The following is a 19239-nucleotide window of genomic DNA, read 5'->3' on the forward strand; positions in this document are numbered from 1 at the left end:
CCGATGCGCCTCTCCTTCTTCTGCAGGTGTTGCAGGAGACAGTAGGAGGCGCTGTAAGTCTAGGCGGTGTCAGCTCGGAGCTGCAGGGCTGCGGCTTCAGACCCAGCAGACAGGATGTGTTTGAGTTCATCAAACAGTGTGGAGCCAGCGCCTCCAGCGATGCAGACGCAGTGAGTCATTAACACTGTCAATGTCTTAATTTGTCTTTTTTAAATTGAAGATCCACAAGCTCACAACGCATCACATTGCGAAGCACACGTTTGACGGTGCACAACACCGTCAAACGTTGAAATATAAGATGTAATGTTGTTAAAAAATATGCATTGTTTCATACACGTACACACCTATGTGACTGGGCATGTAGACGTGCACCAAGGTACTGATCCACATCTCATACTCCTCTCAGTGTGCAATAGACTTTTTATGGATTAGATTAACCATTAAGACCGGGAAAGCCTCTGTGTCATTTTAGATTTTAGCTATATAACGTCTGTCAGGTGTAAACCTCATATGTCCAAAACTGCTACTTTTCAGGTAAAAGTTCAAAGCTAAAGTAGTAGATCCCCAAGCTCGAAACGCGGCGCTTTGCGCCGTGCCTCGAGCTTGTGCCTTGTGGATCTACTGCTTTTTATCATTATGTGTGACGCTGTAGTATGATCAAGTAGGGTGTCATTTTATGAAAAAAATCACACCCAGTGTGAAGTGGGCGGTGTGGTCATCACAGTGGTCATCATAGTGATGGAAGCTCACTTCCAAAAAATTTGGATTTTTGGAAGTGCATAATCCTATTTATAGGTTATTAATGTCATCATGTGTCTCGCTAGCCAATCACAGTGCTGAATAGAGTCAGCCAATCACAGTACAGCAATAATTGGACGGTATTGAAATGAATGTATTCGCTCAGTTTTGTACACACGCCTCTTCCTACTGCAGCTGTCCCACATTGAGTCTGCACTGAGATCCCACTATGGCGTGCATGACAGCCGTGACCTGGGGTTTGGCCCTCTGCGGACCTTGGCAGCCCTGGTCCAGCGTCAGAGAGACATGTTGATCGGAGGAGGGCTAAGCCAGGTCTACTATGAGTCAGCCCTGTTTGCCAAACACAGCAGGTAAACAACAAGCTAGCAGTGTACTGCTGAAATCCTACAGATCCCTGCTGTTTAATGAGAACCGTGTACTGTATATTCAAAATGTGTACTACTTCTTTGAATATGAATCATCACCTAAAAAAACATGTATTTAAGCTTTTGTTAAAGGAGTAGTTCACCCAAAACATTTTTTAGTTTTTGTTGCATTCTTAAGCCAATGATTTGATGACCAGGTCATCATCGGTCAGTAGGAGACTCAGTAAGAGACTCAAAGAGTCTCCTACCGGAGACACTGCTGGTCATCAAATTATTGGCTTAGGAATGCGACAAAAACAAAAAAATCTCCATGAATTCAAGGCTTCACGGGGTGTGTTATTGATAGAAAATACGATTTTTTTTGGTTGAACTACTCTTTTAAAATGGGAAACAATAATTATACTGTACATACTGTATGATTGTTTGAATTGTATTTACAAATAACTCTTGTCATGAAATGGTGACGAGCTGTTTGTTCACCAAGAGTTAGAAACTGGAGGAATCATGATTTGTTACTGACTTGTAGCTGTCCTGATTCTCTCCGTCTCTCTCTGCTTCCTTTCTTTCTTTCTCGCCATCCCACCCACGCTCCTCCTGCTAGCATCGCTGGGAGTTTGTGTGAGTCAGTGGGCCTACTGGGGGAGGTGTCTCAGACTCAGGCCCTGGCCAGTTTGCTCTCCTGTCCCCTCCTGGAGGATCTAGGTCAGTGGAGTCAGTGGGAGCTGGTCTTCAGGCCTCTCCACGGAGCCCTCAAAGATTTCATCGAAAGGCATGCAGGTAGGAATTACGGACATGGCTTATCAAGATAATTTGTGCATTGTACTGCAGTTTTGCTTTTGTGGATATTTATTCACCAATTCTGAAGAATATATGAGATGTATAATTCATTATTAAATGACAATACATTTTTATTTATATTGCACTTTACATTTTAAACAAATGTCAAAGTGCTACAGTACAGAATAAAAACAAATTCATAAAAACATACTGCATACACACATACACATAGATAGATGGATAGATCGATACTTACCAAACCATTTATGATAAAGCATCTATGATGCATCTTTTTTCTTTGGTTAATGAATATATGCTTTCAGTTAACACAGATCTGGCAGCCTTGGAGGTGTCGCCAGACGTCCTGCTCAGGATCACCACCTCTACAGGTGACAAGCTCTTCTGCCAGGCTGCAATGACCCTTGACCCCGTCGGCGCGGCCGGCCACCTGGTGTCCATGGTGGTGGCCGATGGCATAATCAACGCCCCCACAGCCCTCCTGGCCAATCACCTGGAGACCTCACTGGCAGCAGCTGTGGCTAAAGAAGGTAGTGGATTGGAGTGTACTACAGTACTACCTTGCGATATGCTCACCAGGATAAAACGGGTTACCAAAGCGTTCCTTGAAGCATATTTGTCTGTAAACAAATGTTGTGTTGTTATGGTGCTGAGAAAGCAGTACAGGTGTCGGCTCCATTATTATAATCTTTGTTAGTTTTGTTCCTGGCACTTGGCGGTGTGGAATAATATTTATATCATGGTGTAATTTGAAGCAACAGTATTACGGTATATTCCTTTTTCTTACAATTTCAATTTAAGTACTTCTTAAGGTGTAACGAACTGGTATGGCAACTGCATAGCAGCTGTAATGGTACTCTTTAATGTATTACTAGGACATAATTCACATGCAGTAACGGGGGGCTCTAGGCTAGGTGCAGAGGCATTTTAAGAGCATTAATTGTGAAAATCTGCAATCATTGAAAAAACTAAATGATCTCTGAAAAACAGTTAAATAAAATGAAGGTAGTAAGTGAAAATAAAAACAAACAAACAAACCACTTCAGTACGTTATGGTCAAAATGCATACCGTAGGATGGTCAAATTCATACCTTCTATACCGTTTATACCCATAATGGTACTCCTGAGTGTAAATTCATTTTTGAGTTGTTTAAACAGTATAAGAAACATAAGAATTACAACCTCAACAATCCACATTCATGACCTGTGGTTCTTTTTTGCTAGATCTGTCGCAGGCTGAAGAGGACATCTCGTGTTATAGCACCGTGGCTCGTTTCCTCTTGGATTGTGTCGTCCGAATCCCCACCAGAACCTGCCAGGCCCTGCTGCAGCAGGTCAGTAGCACTTCTACCACAAACTGTAATATTATTGCTACAGACGTTGGACTTTGATTTCTTTTTGAAGGCGCACAGGCCTCCAAAGGTCAAACTAGCAAAATGTTCAGAAGCATCTTCCATAAAATCTTAATAGTCTTGGATATTTCATATAAAAGCAAAGGTTAAAGCCTCAATCTGTTATTTCTTCACCTGGTTGGCAGTATGAAGAACGGTAGGAACAACATTACTAAATCTTCATCATTTTACATTTTGTGTTAATTGTTTAGGAATCCGTACAAGAGGAGTCATAGCGCGGTGGTAACAAAAAGTTAATTTAGCTTAAGTAATTAACCATCACTGGACAGGACATTAGTCTTATTAGTCGTATGAAATAGGCTACACTCTGGGTCTATCAATGAAAATGAAAATTTGTGTTTGTACCTCCTGTGTGCCTTCCAGGTGTTTCTGGAGCCTTTCTCCCGTGTTTTGGGCCAGGCTAAGTCCAAAGCGGTCCTGCTTACCATGGCCCGGTCCGACCCACGTCACCTGAACCGTCTGCACCAGCTGGGCATCCGACTGGGCATCACAGACTGGGTCAAGGATTATCACAGCAAACTGGTAGCTCCACAGAAGCCCAGCCATCCTTGCACGGCACCCGTGGAGCAGCGCAAGGTCAGAATAGTTCATATGCTTTTTTGACTCTGGAACGTGAGATGCATTTTATGAAGACCTTTTTGATTTGGTTTGTGTGTGTTGCTTTAGTCTAACCTGGGGGATTCTGGGAGCAGCAGTCTGTCGGCGCTGAATTTAAGCGAAGATGAGTATCTTGAGGACGCCAACGTGGACTACAGTCTCGGCTCCTCCCACACGCAACAACAAGGTGAGCCTGAGCAGCAGCTTAACCCATTAAAACCGGGAACGCATCTGTGTAACCACTTAAACCATTATTTTATACTTTGGCTATTCAAAAATGGCAAATGAGCTTGTAGATCTGCTATATTTTTTTTATCGTGAAAATTTGTGCAAATCTGTGAATATATTTATTTTTAAAGCAAAAAAATGTAATTCAAATCTTTGCTTCTGGGGGTCCCTGGAACAAAACATTTTCAGATGGGGGTCGGCGGCCAAATACAGTACATATCATTTTGGAGGTCCTTGACATGACAAAGTTTGAAAATCACTGATATCGCAACGTAGTTAGGATTTAGAAGACATTTTGTAGATTCGGAACCTCAGGCCTTAATGGGTTAAACAAAACGGTGCCATGTCTTTAGCAGTACCCTGGTCTGCCAAGTCCTGTTAATAGCTCTACAAATGTGTGAGCCATTTCTTTTCTGCTATTTTTTTTGTGAAGAGATGTAGAGGGGGAAAAAGGGCCAAGTATTAGGACACCGGTCAACGAAGTATGCAGGGCTTAAGTAGTTATGCCCTACTGTACGTATACTTTGTTGTAAGACGAATACAGACAATAGCCAATCTACAAGCTTGTAGATGAGCTTGTATATGTGATGTTTTAGATTTTTTTTTAATGTTAACTTATTTTCCTTGCAATTTCAATGTTTTTGAGAATCTTACCTCTCTGACATGCCAGGTTGAAAGTGATCAACTCTCACAGTGTTAAAAAAAGAAAAGAAAAAAGGATACATTTTTAAACTGAGTTAAATTAACGCTCAGGATTTAGTAGCGAGGGGGCTGGAGGTTCATATCCATTTATGTTGGTTGATTATTGCCACATACCCTCCTGCTATCAGATGATGCGGTGGTGGAGGAGGAGCTTGAGGAAGAAGATGAAGAGCTGTATGAGTTAACCTCTGTGCCTAATGGAGAGACGCACAGCTTCAGCGGAAGGCAGAGTGAAGCAGAAGGAAGCAATGAGGACAAGGAGGAGGTAGAGGTGGAATTGATCGATTCCGACGAAGAGGATGGTGCCAGTAGCCAATCAGAGAGTGCGGTAAACCTCCAGAAAGTCGTCATCAACGACATCAGGTTTGTCCTTTTATTCGTTTTATTTTTCACAACATGGCTCTGCAAGGGGCTAGCTGTCTATGGGAGGACCTGTGTGTGTGTGTGTGTGTGTGTCTCTGTGTCTGTTTGTCTGGGTGTCTGTGTTTCCGGAGCTAATCTCGCACGCCGCTGGACAGATCGGCGCCAAATTTCTCGTCCCTTACGGGTCCATTTGGTTCCATCGGTACACTCTCAGAGTTATGGTGGTTGGTGGTCTAATCCAGGGGTTCTCAAAGTGGTGTCCGGGGACCCCCAAGGCCCTATATACATCAGCTACTTTTAAAAATATCTTGACATTCTTTGAAAATGTTAAACACCTTGGCATAAAATCTGTTCATGGGGGTCCGCGGCCAAATACACATTACACGAACACAATTGCCACGTGTTCGGGGGAGGGAAGCAGGGCGCAGGGAGGGTGATATTAGTCACTGCACGCAGTCCTACGGGCTGGGGTGGCGTCTGTCAGCAGGGAAACACTCCCTGCTGACAGACGCCACCCCAGCCCGGGCGGGGGGAGTAGGACAGGGGCAAGATCCGCATTGGAACCATCTGTTCCCATGTGGATTCCAAGATCCACATGACTTGACTGAAATCTGTTGTAGTTTATTGAAGTTTTTTTGGAAAGTTCAAATGTACCCAGACAAATATTATCTACACAAGTTGAAAAGCTTATTATCCAGTAGTGTCCTATTTTAACCGGTAAGATTCTCACCCTTCTTCACGTTTGCCCCTCTTGTGTTATTTTAACAGGAAAAGCGAGTTCGGTATTGGCGTGGAGTTGAATGCAGAGGGCCAGAAGCTCATGAAGGTCCACCAGGACAGGCTAGGCCGAAGTCTGGACCGGCTCTCTGCCGAGCTGTACAGCAAAGACACGCACTTTGTTCTGGAGCTCATACAGGTGTTTAACCCCCCCCCCCCTCTTTCTCAGTCCCTTTCTCACTCACATGCCATTCCTTTTGTCAGCTGTCACATCAGTGATCTGTGATACTGTGATTTTATGTGTAAACTAGACTACCGTCCCAGATGCAGAGAAAACTCTGCATATCGGAGCATATTCGATGACTCCAACTGTAACCAGTTCTTTTCAAACCTATGTCCCAGAATGCAGATGACAACAGCTACCCGTTGGATGGCACTGTACCCGCCCTGGCTTTTGTGGTGGAGAGAGACTGTATCACCATTCTCAACAACGAGAGCGGCTTTCAGGAGGAGAACATCAGGGCCATATGTGATGTAGGACGCACCACCAAGGGCAAACACCAATATGGATACATAGGTATAGTAGCTACGTGAAGGGTGCCTTGATGAGCTGCCTTTTTGTGTGTACATGGTATTTGCCATCAGTGCATGTGAAGCTGTAAAACATACTTTGAGGCTCTACTGAATAGGCCGCTTATTACCTCATCGACTATGCACTTTGATCTCCATCTGTCTCATGTCAGGATGACCCAATTACTGATATGCAAGGCCTGACTGGATGCAAAGTAATAGTGATTACCAGCTGCTTTTAACCCTCACAAGAGTTGACTATCTCTCTTATCTCTCTCTCTCACACTTATTTACTGTGGCGTTCTGGGATTACTTCCTGCTCACGCTGGCCAAATATGCCAGTGTCAAGTAGCTGCATTGTAATTAGTCCCTTCGTTTCTTGGGGCTGTGAAATGTCAGTTTCAGCACCTGCTGCCGCTGCTGATAATAATCACATACAGACAGCCAGAGGGGACATCTCCTCCTCTTCTTTTTGTTAGCCTGTTCGTCGTGATTACGTTGGTCTACAAGTGTCATCCCTTTGAGCTGACATGAAAGCAAAAGGCTCATTTAGACTTGCCTGCACAACAACGTGTAATTTTTTGTCAACGTAATCAGTTGGAAATGTGTCATTTTTGACAAGCGACACAAGTGTAAATGAACCTAGACAGCTAGTGTTTCCTTGTAGTCATCCCTCTGATGGCCTCTTGTTTAATGCTGTCTTGGTGTTGATGGCTGAACGCTTTGCAGGACAAAAGGGCATCGGCTTCAAGTCGGTGTTTAAAGTCACAGACTGTCCCGAGGTTCACTCCAACGGCTTTCACCTCCGCTTCGACAAGAACTGCGGTCCCATGGGATACATCCTGCCACACTGGGTGGAGGACGAGAGACCGCTGGACGTGAACCTGAATGGAATTGATGAGCAAAGGTGAGATGAGGAGACTAACAGATTGATTATCTTTACGTTTTCACCCGTGTGTTTGTGTATTTGCTGATCTCGCAAAGTGCTACACTAATCAGCGTCACATTTAATTTGCACGCTGCTAGCAGGCCAAGAAACCAATTTCCTCAATATTTTTCATATCAGTCAATAACCCTCAATTTTTGTGCTCCACTGAATGCACCTTTGACTGTTTCTAGTTTTATTATGCAATTATTTTTTAGGATTTGTGTACTGTAGGAGAAAACATGGCAGCAGGATAGTTCAGGGCAGTGTCATAACAAAAAAGGTCAACAGACTTACTGGGTCGAGAAAGCAAGCAAGCTTTATTCTTAAGGCTGGGTCTCAGTTTCTATTTTAAAGCCTCGTCAAAACATGCTTCCTTCTGCTCCCATCCTGGCGGCAGCTGGACCACTAGGATCTGCCTGCCTCTGCGCTCCGAGAGCCACCAGACCAGAAACCTGTTCCATGACGTTCACCCCTCCCTGCTTCTCTTCCTGCATCGCCTACGCTCCATCACCATCTACAACCAGGTATCTGGTAGCCACTTAGACCCTCTGTGCTTAGTCAAATGGGTCTGAGTTGCAACCGTACTTAATCTACTCCAAATCCAAATTGCTGAAAATAGCCGCACTGTTATTTTTGGGGCGAGAATAGGGATGTTGGGGTTAATGTGCACCAATTTTGACAGCACATTTTTATTTTGTCATAGTCTTTTGAATACAATTTCATTTAGTTTTAGTAATATTTTAGTCATCTGAAATGCTTTAGTTGTGGTCTAGTTTTAGTCGACTAGATATCATAAGATTTTAGTCGACTAAATCTACAAATTTTAAAAATGTATTTTGGTGCCTGGACCGTGGTCCAGGCACCTAAAGCTGGCTCCAGACCAGACGGATTTTGGGCCGACTTGGCGTCGGGAAGCGTCGTATATAGTCGCCCAGTCGGTTAGGGGTCCGTCGGGGGGTCCGTCGGGACCTTTTCGGCCGACCCAGAGCCGACCGAACATGTTCAGCTTTTTGGCCGACTAGTAGAGCCATGGGGTGGTGAAGCGGGGGGAGAAGACGTGACAACAAAGGGCTGTCGGTGTTGCCAGATTATGTGAGAGAAACAAGCGACCATGTCTATGAAAACCTACATTCACTGTTTCTCGTTGTCGCTCCCAGAGAGAGAGATTGATTGATTTGACCTACTTTTGCGCTGTGGTGATGACTTAATTTATTGGGAGCAGGTGTGTAAGATTCCATTAGTATAAACATTTTAATTGGCTTTCATATACTCTTAATATATTTTTTTCAAATTAGATCTATGCAATGCAATAGATGTACTCTGAGTCTGTTACAAGTAAAAGTCCGGAATTCAACATTTACTTGAGTAAAAGTACTAAAGTATTGGTATAAAAATGTACTTAAAGTACCAAAAGTAAAAGTACTAAAATGTTTGAAAATAGCAGATCTACAAGCTCAGAACGTGTGCATCGCAACACGTTGTGAGCTTGTAGATCTGCTATTTTCAAATAGCTTATAGGTATAAAATAGGGCTAAAGTGGTTAATGTATGTTTTATAATGATTTATATCTGCAAAGTAACTAGTAACTAAACATTTCAAATAATTGTTGTGGAGTAAAAAATAGACAATTGGAAATACTGCAGTAAAGTAAAAGTAACTCAAAATTGTACTTAAGTACAGTACTTGAGTAAATGTACTAGTTACTTTACACCACTGTCAGTGAAGAAAAAAAGAAAAAACGCTGGGAACATCAGGGAAACAAGCCCAAAGTCGCTTATAATAAGCAGACCTGGCAACGCACAGCAGAGGGCGCTGTTTTTCCTTTTTTTTGGGCCTTTGGTTCCCAGATTAGCGTCTCAATGTGGCAAGTCGGCTGACAGACTAAATGCCCACTTTTGCCAACCAAATACCAGTCTGTTGCAGTCTGAAGTAGTCTGAAATAGTCTGAACGAGTCTGTTTGTTCTGGAGCCACCTTAAGGCACATAAGTAGCCTGGTAGTGCATCGCGGGTTTGAGTCCCGTTCCAGACGATTTTTACTGCATGTCTCTCCCCGTCTCTCTCTCCTGTTTCCTGTCTATCTACACTGTAAACTATAAATAAAGGTAGAAAAGTCCCAAAAATATATTTTAAAAAATATGTATTTTGGCAGGCCTTGATGGCGTCGTAATGCCTGATTTTACACTTGGTTGCACTCTGAAAATAGCAGATCGAGGTTGTGAGCTTGTAGATCTCATTTAGTCTAGTTTTTATTCGTTGACGAAATTGTCAATATATTTAGTTTTAGTCATCATAGCTTAGTTTTTATTTAGTTTTGGTCAGTTGAAACAAGGTAGTCGACGAACATTTTTCGTCATAGTTTTAGTCGACAAAATTAACACTGATGTACACCCACGAATGCATGCAAAGGGACACAGACAAATGTACTGTATGCATGCGCGTACACACACACACACACACGCACATAAAAAAATAGATGTTTTCCCTGCGGCTGTCAGAGCCCTGAATGAGGACAGGTCAAAAAAACAAAAACTGAATTCAAACTAAGGATCCAGAGCAGCTGCTCAGAATGTTACTTCCACAATGTTGTGCATAGACAAGTGAAATTCATGTATATATGTATGCCTTCTGCCTTCCTGCACATTCCCCAACGCTGCTAAAGATATACCTGCTTGGCGACCTACATACGACCCTAGGCTGCTGAGCGTGTCGCGGGTCCGAATCACGTTCCCGACGACCTTTGCTACGTGTCACTCTCCCATCTCTCTCCCAAATTCCTGTCCTACTGTATACTATCTAATAAAGGCAGACAAAAAGGCAAAAACATATTAAACTAGAAAATGTGCTCCTCGGAGCACAAGTCTCCGCCAGCAGACCCGTGCTATTTTAATAGCACGGGTCGTCTTGGTAGAACGGGTCGTCTTGGTAGAATGCGCGTGGTTTTTGGTGTTCTGCAGGGGCGACTGAATATGTAGTGTCTGCATCTAAAAGATGTTCTTCTTGAAGCAATGTGTCATATGGGAGTCGTCGTAATTGACTGGTTTGTTCAAATGCTTGTCTGTCTTCTTCATCTTCATTGTCTTGAACAGTTTCAGCAGTTGATTGGTGTGTTTGATCTATGTCAGTTTTCTCTAGTGCTACATAATGTATTTGATCAAGGCGGCCAATTGTTACAGTATTAAGACTTCGGCCTTGTTGTGGGATCAATTCAACTCTATAGTCCTCTTCTGTGTTACTGTTGTAGATGAGTATGCTTTCTTGGCCTTCTGCGCCTTTGCTTGACCAATGTTAGGTGTTCTCAGAGGGACACACACACGCACGGACGGGTGATTTGGACTGGAAGGTACTGTTCCAATCAAGACTGATTGATCCTGTCTTACCTCACTTCAAAAGGCATAAATGGCCTTTTGAAGTGACACACCTATTTATAGGATTTTATTTCGTCATGCGTCCCTCTAGCCAATCAAAGGCATTGGTGTCAACATATTGACACGTGTCACGTGGAGCTTGACCAATGTTAGCTTGGCTAACAATGTTTGCTCACACACGGCGGGACGAAGCGAAAACATACTCTCCACCTACGGCGGAGACAAAAATATTAAAAATCACACCCAGTGTGAAGTGGGCGGTGTGGTCACTGTGGTCATCACAGTGATGGAAGTTCACTTAAAGAAAAGTAATATTGTGGACCAACACCCCTAACTTAAAAAAAACCATAAATGTTTTTTTTTTTTTTAAACATAAATGTGTTTTTTTAAGTGCATAGTCCTATTTATAGGGCTATGCACAATTGTCATGTTTCCCTAGCCAATCACAGTCCTGAATAGACTGTGATTGGCCAATCACGGTGCAGGGTTAGGGGGGTACACTGGTGGCCAATCACAGCGCAGGATTTGGTGTGCAAATATCCAAACCTCACATATAGGGGCGGTTTCCACGCCCAAAAATCACACCCAGTGTGAAGTGGGCGGTGTGGTCACAGTGGTCATCAGAGTGATGGAAGTTCACTTAAAGAAAAGTAATATTGTGGACCAACCATTGTACACCCCTAACTTAAAAAAAAACATAAATGTGTTTTTTTGCTATGCACATGTGTCATGTTTCACTAGCCAATCACAGTCCTGAATAGACTGTGATTGGCCAATCACGGTGCAGGATTAGGGGGGTACACTGGTGGCCAATCACAGCGCAGGGTTGGGGGGGTGCAATGGGTGGTCGATGTCCAAACCTCACATATAGGGGCGGTTTCACCGCCCAAAAAAAAAATAATATTTACCTGCTTTAAGAGGTTTATCATACCTGCCGTTCTACCTGTAGGTTTAACTTTATTTTAATCTCATCTTATATTTTTACATCGATTATTATATTTGTTTGTGGAACATGACCAACCAACATTTTGCTGCTTGTACCTGTATGACATACTGTACACACACACACACACACACACACACACACACAGATAAAACCATGTACACACAATCCAACTTCTATCCTCTCTCTACCCTCTTTCTCTTTGGCAGAGTAAAAAGAAGGCTGTGACTATGACTCGAAGAGACCTGAGTAACAGTGTGCTGGAGGTAGAGCACACGGAAGGGACAGAACGATGGCTCGTGGTCAAACGCACACTGCTTCCCAAGAAGGTACTTTACCCCCCCTCCCACTCCCCCGTGTTCTGTCTCTTTGCTTTGATGGACAGCGATTGTGTCCTGTGTTTAACAGGAACGAGGCAACACCTCCTCCAGAGACTGAATGAAATTCACTCGGGCAGAAAGTCTGTTCTCTGCTGATCTGCACTGTTTGTGTTATATAAGCATTTCTCTGTCTACCTCCTCCAGAGTCAAGCGGCCGTATGTATATGTGTGTGCTTGTGTGTGTGCACGCGTTTGTGCGCGTGTTCGTGCGTGTGTGCTCTGCATTCCCTGCCAGGCCTCATGCAAATTCTCTCATTAGCCAGCCATTGCGATTTGATTTCCACCACTGGGATAGAAAACAATCTGACGACAAGGATCCAGACAGACACACAAAGACTTTGGTGTAAACACACCCACACACACACACGCTTCACCAGACAGCTGTTGGGTAATGCTTAATAAGCTGTCAGGTAGAAATAGCCTTTTCCATCCTGAAACCGCCTATCTTGTTCAGAGATCTTCTATATTCTCTTGTATCTCACTCCGAGAGAGCGGGAGGCATAGTTTCCAGTTGCCTGGAGTGAGGTTATGTAAGAAAAAAAATGGTCCGGAACAAGTTCAGACTTGGAGATGAGATATTCCGTACTACCGGAACAGATTTTAAAACGCCATTCAAAGTGCATCTCTGTGTAATGAGCTGTCAGTGAGACGGACGTCCGCTCCCTTGGCCAATCGGATGTTTTATGACCGTTGACCCCTTTGGAAATGTACTGTTAGTAAAGACAACTTGCTGGCCGAAAGTGATGATTTTGTGTGGTTTGCCTTAAGATCAAAGAGGATGTGGAGTCTACAGAGCTTGCCCTGGCCTTCCAGCTGGGAGACGACGCCACAGGAAGTGACATCAGAAGCCAGCCTCAGAAACAGCCCGTCTTCGCCTTCCTACCCCTCCGCAGTTTTGGCTTCCGCTTCATCGTCCAAGGTGAAACCATGGACAGATCACACATGTGTCATGAATTAATTAACGGGGACCATGGGATTTCATGTCTACTGTCATCTCTCCTGCCACTCTAGGTGACTTTGACATCCCATCTTCGCGTGAAGATGTGGACAGAGACAGTTCGTGGAACCAGTGGCTTCGCTCTGAGATACCCCAACTCTTCCTCCAGGCCATGGATGTCTTCACTGTAAGACGAGAGACTTAAAGGATTACTTATTTTCTATCAATTACACACCACAAGAAGCCTTGAATTCATGGAGATGTTTTGTTTTTGTCGCATTCCTGAGCGAATAATTTGATAGCCGGGGCTTCGGTCAGTAGGAGACTCAGTAGAGTCTCCTGACGGTCATCAAATTATTGACTCAGGAATGAGTCAATAAACAAAACAAAAAAAATCTCCATGAATTCATTCCTGAGCCAATAATTGAGCCAATAATTTGATGGCCGGGTCATTGGTCAGTAGGCGACTCAAATGAGTCTCAATTGAGTCTCGACTCCGCCGGTCATCAAATTATTGACCCAGGATTAAGTCATTAACAAAATTTAAAAAAATCGCCATGAATTCAAGGCTTCATGGGGTGTGTAATTGATAGAAAATAAGTAATGTTTTGGGTGAACTACTCCTTTAAGCTCGATGGATGGGTTGCTGGATGGATGGATGGATGGGTGGATGAATGGATGAATAGATAGATGGATGGATGGACGGACGGACAAACGGATAGATGCATAGGTGGGTGGATAGATGGACAGATGAGGGAGAGACGAGCTCATTTGGTTACCCCCTCTTTTTTTGTCCCTGCTGCAGGACCACCCAGAGTTCAGTGGGCTGAAGGGCCTATGTCACTTCCTGCAGTTTGTCCCCTTGCCTGATGAGGTGCTTGATTTCTTCAAGCCTGTTGCCGGGCAGATTATACAGCTGCTCAAGGGCAAGGCCTTCCTACCTACACTCGGCTCAGGTACCACCCAACGCCCCGCCCGCTTCTGTAACTTGTGTTGTGCTTGTGTTGTTCTATTGGTGCAGGCGTCTGTCTCTCTGCGGCGTCTGTCTCTCTGCCAAATGCTCTTTCATTCTGTTCCTTGTCATATTGTTCTGTCCCACTCGTCTTTCAAATGCAACCTGCCCTCCAGCATTCATGCAAATGTCAGTGCTGTGCTCATATCAATCATAGCACTAATATGCCTTTTTCACGGCAGCCATCATATTGACATGACATCAACAGTTATGTAATGTTACTTCAGAGTCAAGGTGCTCCTATCCATCCTTTATTTAAAGGAGCTACACCATGAATTTAAAAAAAATATTTGATATTTAATATCATATGGTGTATGTCCCTCCAAACCTTTTTCAAAAGGTTTGAGCCTAAATCATCACTCAGATATACTCATCCCAAGTCAATTGTCTCTGGCTTATACAGCACTTTCAGCTGCAATACCAAAACGTCCTCTTGTGCAGGGGGGGGCTACTGAGCAATTCTGTCTGTTAATAAAAAAAAAATATTTAAAAAAAATATTTTTTAAAAAAAAAATGGAAAAATTCTGCATAAAAAGAAGCATCTAAGAAAAATACAAAATCGAAAAAAATACAAAATTTCACCCACTTCCGGGGGGCGGAGCCAAAATCCGAGCCCAAAGTATTTGTTCGTAGACCCCCACTTAGGGGGGGTAGAAAAAGTTTCGGAGCGATTCGGGCACTTTTCATTTAACATTGGGTTTGCCATCATTAATGTTTATGACATCATAAACATTTCCATTCTGAGATCGCCTGTTCAGACACGCCCATTCTGGAAATCCATGAAATGAGAAGGAATGACTGAATTTAAAAAAAAAACATTTTTTTGGGTACAAGAGACACTGGGGACCCCAAAAAATACAAAAAACCAAGAAAAAAGTGATTTTCATGGTGTAGACCCTTTAAATAACAGATCTACATGATGATGGGTTCTTATTCATTTTATGACTAAGTATATAGGGCTTAAGTGGTTAATTAGTATTATCGGTAACACCTATGAAGGAAGTAATATTACACAATTATTTGTCAATATGGTTGCTGTGGGAAAAAAGGTCAGCTGTTTATCAGATCATCTTACCAGTTCACTTCTTCCTTGTCCTCTGTCCTCTAGACGGTGAAGTCATGTTCAAACTGCCATCCCAGGTGGCCGTCTGCCAGGACGCCGTGATCCGCGACGTGATTGGCAGAGAGGAACTCGACAGGCACCTGTCACTGGCCTATCTGCACCCGGGCCTGTGTCCTGCGCCGCCCATCTCCCTGCTCTCACACCTGGGAGTCCGACAGCTCAGGGGTTCTGACGTCACCACGGTAACCACCGCCATGGCCAAGGAGCTGATGCAAGGAGAAGGCATTTGTTCAGGTGTGTGTTAATGAGTGTAGGGTTTCCTCCATAGATATAGAAACCTAGATACCTCATTGGCTCTGCAGTTCATTGGAGCGACCTGTATCGCTCTGGTGGCTGCCATAAAGGGCAAGCTGCCACTCAAAGTGACTACTGGCCAATCACAGCGTGTGCCTATCGGCACCACAGCACTGGCCTATCGGCGCCCCGGGGAAGAGGGTTTTTCTAGGGTCATTAATCCGTCAGTTTGGTCTTAGTTAACAATTACATGGGACCCAACTAGGCTAGACTAAAGGGTCAAATTAAAACTAGCTTTGTTAAAAAGGTAGTATTTAAAAGCATCAGTGGATTGTGGTGCTCTCAGGTGGTCGGGAAGGGCATTCCACAGACAAGGGGCTGTATAGCAGAAGGCCCGGTCGCCCATGGTGCGCCCATGGACTATGCTCTAATCACTTGGTGTGTTTTATAGACCGTGGCCTACACCAGCTGGCCAGGCTGCTGGTGTGTAACTTCCGTGCTCTGGAGCATGGCTATGGAGAAGCAGACTCCGTCCTACAGACCCTCCAGGATCTACCCATAATCCCACTTGCTGACGGACGCCTGGTGGCACTCAGTGGCGAGGGCGTGTTCTTCCCCATGGAGGAAACCACGACCAGGAAACAGAAAGCCAAAGCTCAGACTGGTAGGCTTTAAACTGCATTGAAAATTATACATACAGGTTCATCTAAAAAAAATAGAATATCATGGGAAAGTTTTTATAAATCTTTTTTTTTATTTTTTATCTTTTGTAATGATCTTAATATTTTGAGATACTGGATTTTAGATTTTCATGAGCTGTATGCCGTACTTTATGCACAATAAATCTAGAATATATGAAAGTTTCAGTTTTTGAATTATATTATGGGAAAAAGTTACTTTTCCACGATATATATATATATTTTTTAGATGAACATGTATGGTATCATATTCCTTGTCTGTTTACTCTTTTAGAATGATGAATTACATCTAAACCTCATGTACAATGTTTGGATGGATATGCTATGTGTAAATATTGTAGATGCCCATTTTTTCCGTTCCCTTAACCGCCCCCCCCCCACCCCCTTCTTTCTTTTCGTTCTCTTTCTGGAAACAATCAAAACGATGGAGCTAGCACAAAAACAAATGTCACCCACTGTTTTAACAATAAAGATGATTCTGATTACATTGACCATATTCACACATTTTATCAAATCTTATTTCATAGGAGTAGAGACCTGCAGATGCGTCTTAACCCATTAAGACCTGGAACTGTGTCATTTTTAGATTTGAGCTAAAAAGCATTATTTTACACTTTGGGCTATTCAAAAGTAGCAGATATACAAGCTCTTATAGATCTGCTATTTTTGAAAATGTGTGCAATTCTTTGAATATATATATTTTTAAAGCGAACATTTTTAACTCAAATCTTTGCTTCTGGGGGGTCCCTGGAACAAAATATTTTGATGGGGGTCGGCGGCCAAATACATATCATTTTGGGATTGATTGAGATTGAGCACCACTGATATAGAAACATATGTTTTTTCAGAATACTGTTGAGATTTAGGAGACATGTAGAATCGACTTCAGGTCTCAATGGGTTAAATCCTATGTCAACAACTGGTGTCTAGTCTCCCCCATATAGTACATTGCGAGTGTGTGTGACTAAATCCACACTCCTTCCAAAAATAGGAAGGTGTACATACAGTAGGCTCCCATCACACGCATGCAGAGGTGGTGGAACGTCAGTAGCGTTTTACAGATCAAATCATCCGAGACATTTAGAGATTTAGACTTTTTGAGCTGCTCTGCTGGCGTGGCATACTGGTTTAATGACTAATTAATGCATTAAGACCGGGAACGCATCTGTGTCATTTTAAGATTTATTTGGCTATTCAAAAATAGCAGATATGCAAGCTCATAGTGCCACGCTATGAGCTTGTAGATCTGCTATTGTTTTTTTAAATCATGAACATTTTTGCAAATATATATATTTTTTAAAGCAAACATTTTTAACTAAAATCTTTGCTTCTGGGGGGTCCCTGAAACAAAACATTTTGAGATGGGGGGGTCTGCGGCCAAATGCATATTTAAAAATGTTTTCTAAATCCTAACAGTATGTTGCTGTATCAGTGGTGCTCCAATTCTTCCATGTCAAGGACCCCCAAAATGATATGTATTTGGCCATGGACTCACATCTCAACGCGCTATGAGCTTCTATATCTGCTATTTTTGAATAGTCAAAGAAATCTAAAAATAACACAGATGCGTTCCCGGTCTAACTACTAACTGGTTTGGGGGCCTTTGTGAGGGACTTGTGGCTTACAGCATTGGCTCAGCTTCCCCTAACGTTATAGGCACATTTGTAGTTGGCTACTTTTCCACTATTGACTTAGTGCATGTGTACCTGTTGGTATGTTTGGTGAGGTTTGTGGCTACTGGGTTGTTTTTCGGTGTTTTCACTATAGAAAGGCCAGCACAAGTACTGAAGCTCTATTGTTTGATTGTTTGTTCCCAAGAGCTATTAGACGGTCCTGTCTGTGGATAGAGTATAAAAATGCACACGAAAAGATGTACATGGAGGTTCTTATTGAGATACTGACTCTGGTGTTTAAAAAACATGTTTGGAGGTGGTTCTGAGTGGTGAAAACATGCACAAAAAAGTACACAGCCGGCTTATCAAGTTGCAAAGGAGCCCAAACGGAGAGTGGTAAAAGCTACCATCCAGCAGCACCTGCTGCGTTTCCAACAAACTCCATCTCCATTCCCCACTGTCTTGTTTGCCAGCACAGTTCCTCATTGAAAATAATGTATTTATTTATGGAATTAAAGTGTTGATCAAGTGATATGTGAATGCATTAATTCATATGTTACTTCAAAATCACACAATTTCCCCCCCCAATCTGTGTATTGAATTCATAATTAGCCTGTGTGTGTGTGTGTGTGTGTCATATGTGCAAATAGATGTACAGTCTGTGGGAATGAAGATGCTTTTCTCCAAGTATCTCCATTGGCTTTGTCTGTCTCTCTTTCCAGGCCCATTTTCGGCACTGTACAAGGACGTGAGTGTGGTGCACCCCACTCTGCTGAGCTGCGTGGATCCACTGGAGAGCCAGCAGGTACGAGAGCTGCTGAGGAGGCTGGGGGTCCACGAGCTGCAGCCCCAGCAGCTACTGGAGCAACACATCTACCCTGCGCTGAGGAACAGCAGCTGGAAGGTAACGGGATGTCGTTTGTAGTTGAATGAGAATCCGCATGTCCGTCACGAATCCTTTCGAATCCCTTACGGCAGGTGTTCTAATGGTCCATTTGTTTCCTAACTATCAATCATTTAGCTCGGGACCCCCTGAGGGTCTCCAGACCCCACTTTGGGAACCACTGCCTTATGAAATCTTGTTAAAAATGATAATAAATGCCGTTGTTTAGGGCCACAACCACTATGATGCTTTTTTTGTTCGTTTTTGAGCGGTGCAACCGCTCCTATAAGAGGGTTTAGGACCCATCCGTGGCGAAAGTTTTTCTTTCCGTCGTGAAAATGTGTCTTTCGCTGTGACGCCATGCTGTGGAAAACACGCCCATACACTAAGCTCTGCAGGACGTGCTGTGATTGGCTAGCGAGACACATGATGAAATTAATAATAATAATGTAAAAAATGTAAGCACGTCACTTGGCAGGACGTGCTGTGATTGGCTACCGAGATGCATGATGAAATTAATAACTCATAAATAGCACCGCTCACTTCACACTGGGTGTGATTTTTAATAGTAATAAAGCATCACCGCCGGCAAGCAACACTGGCGTACGACAAAA

The 19239-nt window shown here is 43.3% G+C and overlaps 1 protein-coding gene across 2 annotated transcripts in view; it reads left to right on the plus strand.

The window, feature by feature from the left end:
• The window catches only part of LOC308104774 (uncharacterized protein), a 55205-nt gene that overhangs the window by 13628 nt on the left and 22338 nt on the right, over positions 1-19239 (plus strand). The window contains exons 13-31 of one of the 2 annotated variants that reach the window (XM_080455294.1): positions 27-170; positions 934-1109; positions 1726-1901; positions 2225-2449; positions 3144-3253; positions 3695-3907; positions 3998-4115; positions 4987-5221; positions 5990-6137; positions 6341-6515; positions 7238-7415; positions 7834-7960; positions 11955-12074; positions 12894-13044; positions 13137-13249; positions 13868-14018; positions 15183-15431; positions 15883-16095; positions 18465-18646. In XM_080455294.1, the coding sequence (XP_080311420.1) occupies positions 27-170; positions 934-1109; positions 1726-1901; positions 2225-2449; positions 3144-3253; positions 3695-3907; positions 3998-4115; positions 4987-5221; positions 5990-6137; positions 6341-6515; positions 7238-7415; positions 7834-7960; positions 11955-12074; positions 12894-13044; positions 13137-13249; positions 13868-14018; positions 15183-15431; positions 15883-16095; positions 18465-18646 (3204 nt within the window). Of the gene's footprint in view, positions 1-26; positions 171-933; positions 1110-1725; positions 1902-2224; positions 2450-3143; positions 3254-3694; positions 3908-3997; positions 4116-4986; positions 5222-5989; positions 6138-6340; positions 6516-7237; positions 7416-7829; positions 7961-11954; positions 12075-12893; positions 13045-13136; positions 13250-13867; positions 14019-15182; positions 15432-15882; positions 16096-18464; positions 18647-19239 lie in introns of both variants that reach the window. The other variant, XM_080455293.1, reaches the window with a different exon arrangement.

Source organism: Gymnoscopelus braueri, assembly GCF_963280865.1.
Source record: "Gymnoscopelus braueri genome assembly, chromosome: 17".
NCBI classification, from domain to species: domain Eukaryota; kingdom Metazoa; phylum Chordata; class Actinopteri; order Myctophiformes; family Myctophidae; genus Gymnoscopelus; species Gymnoscopelus braueri.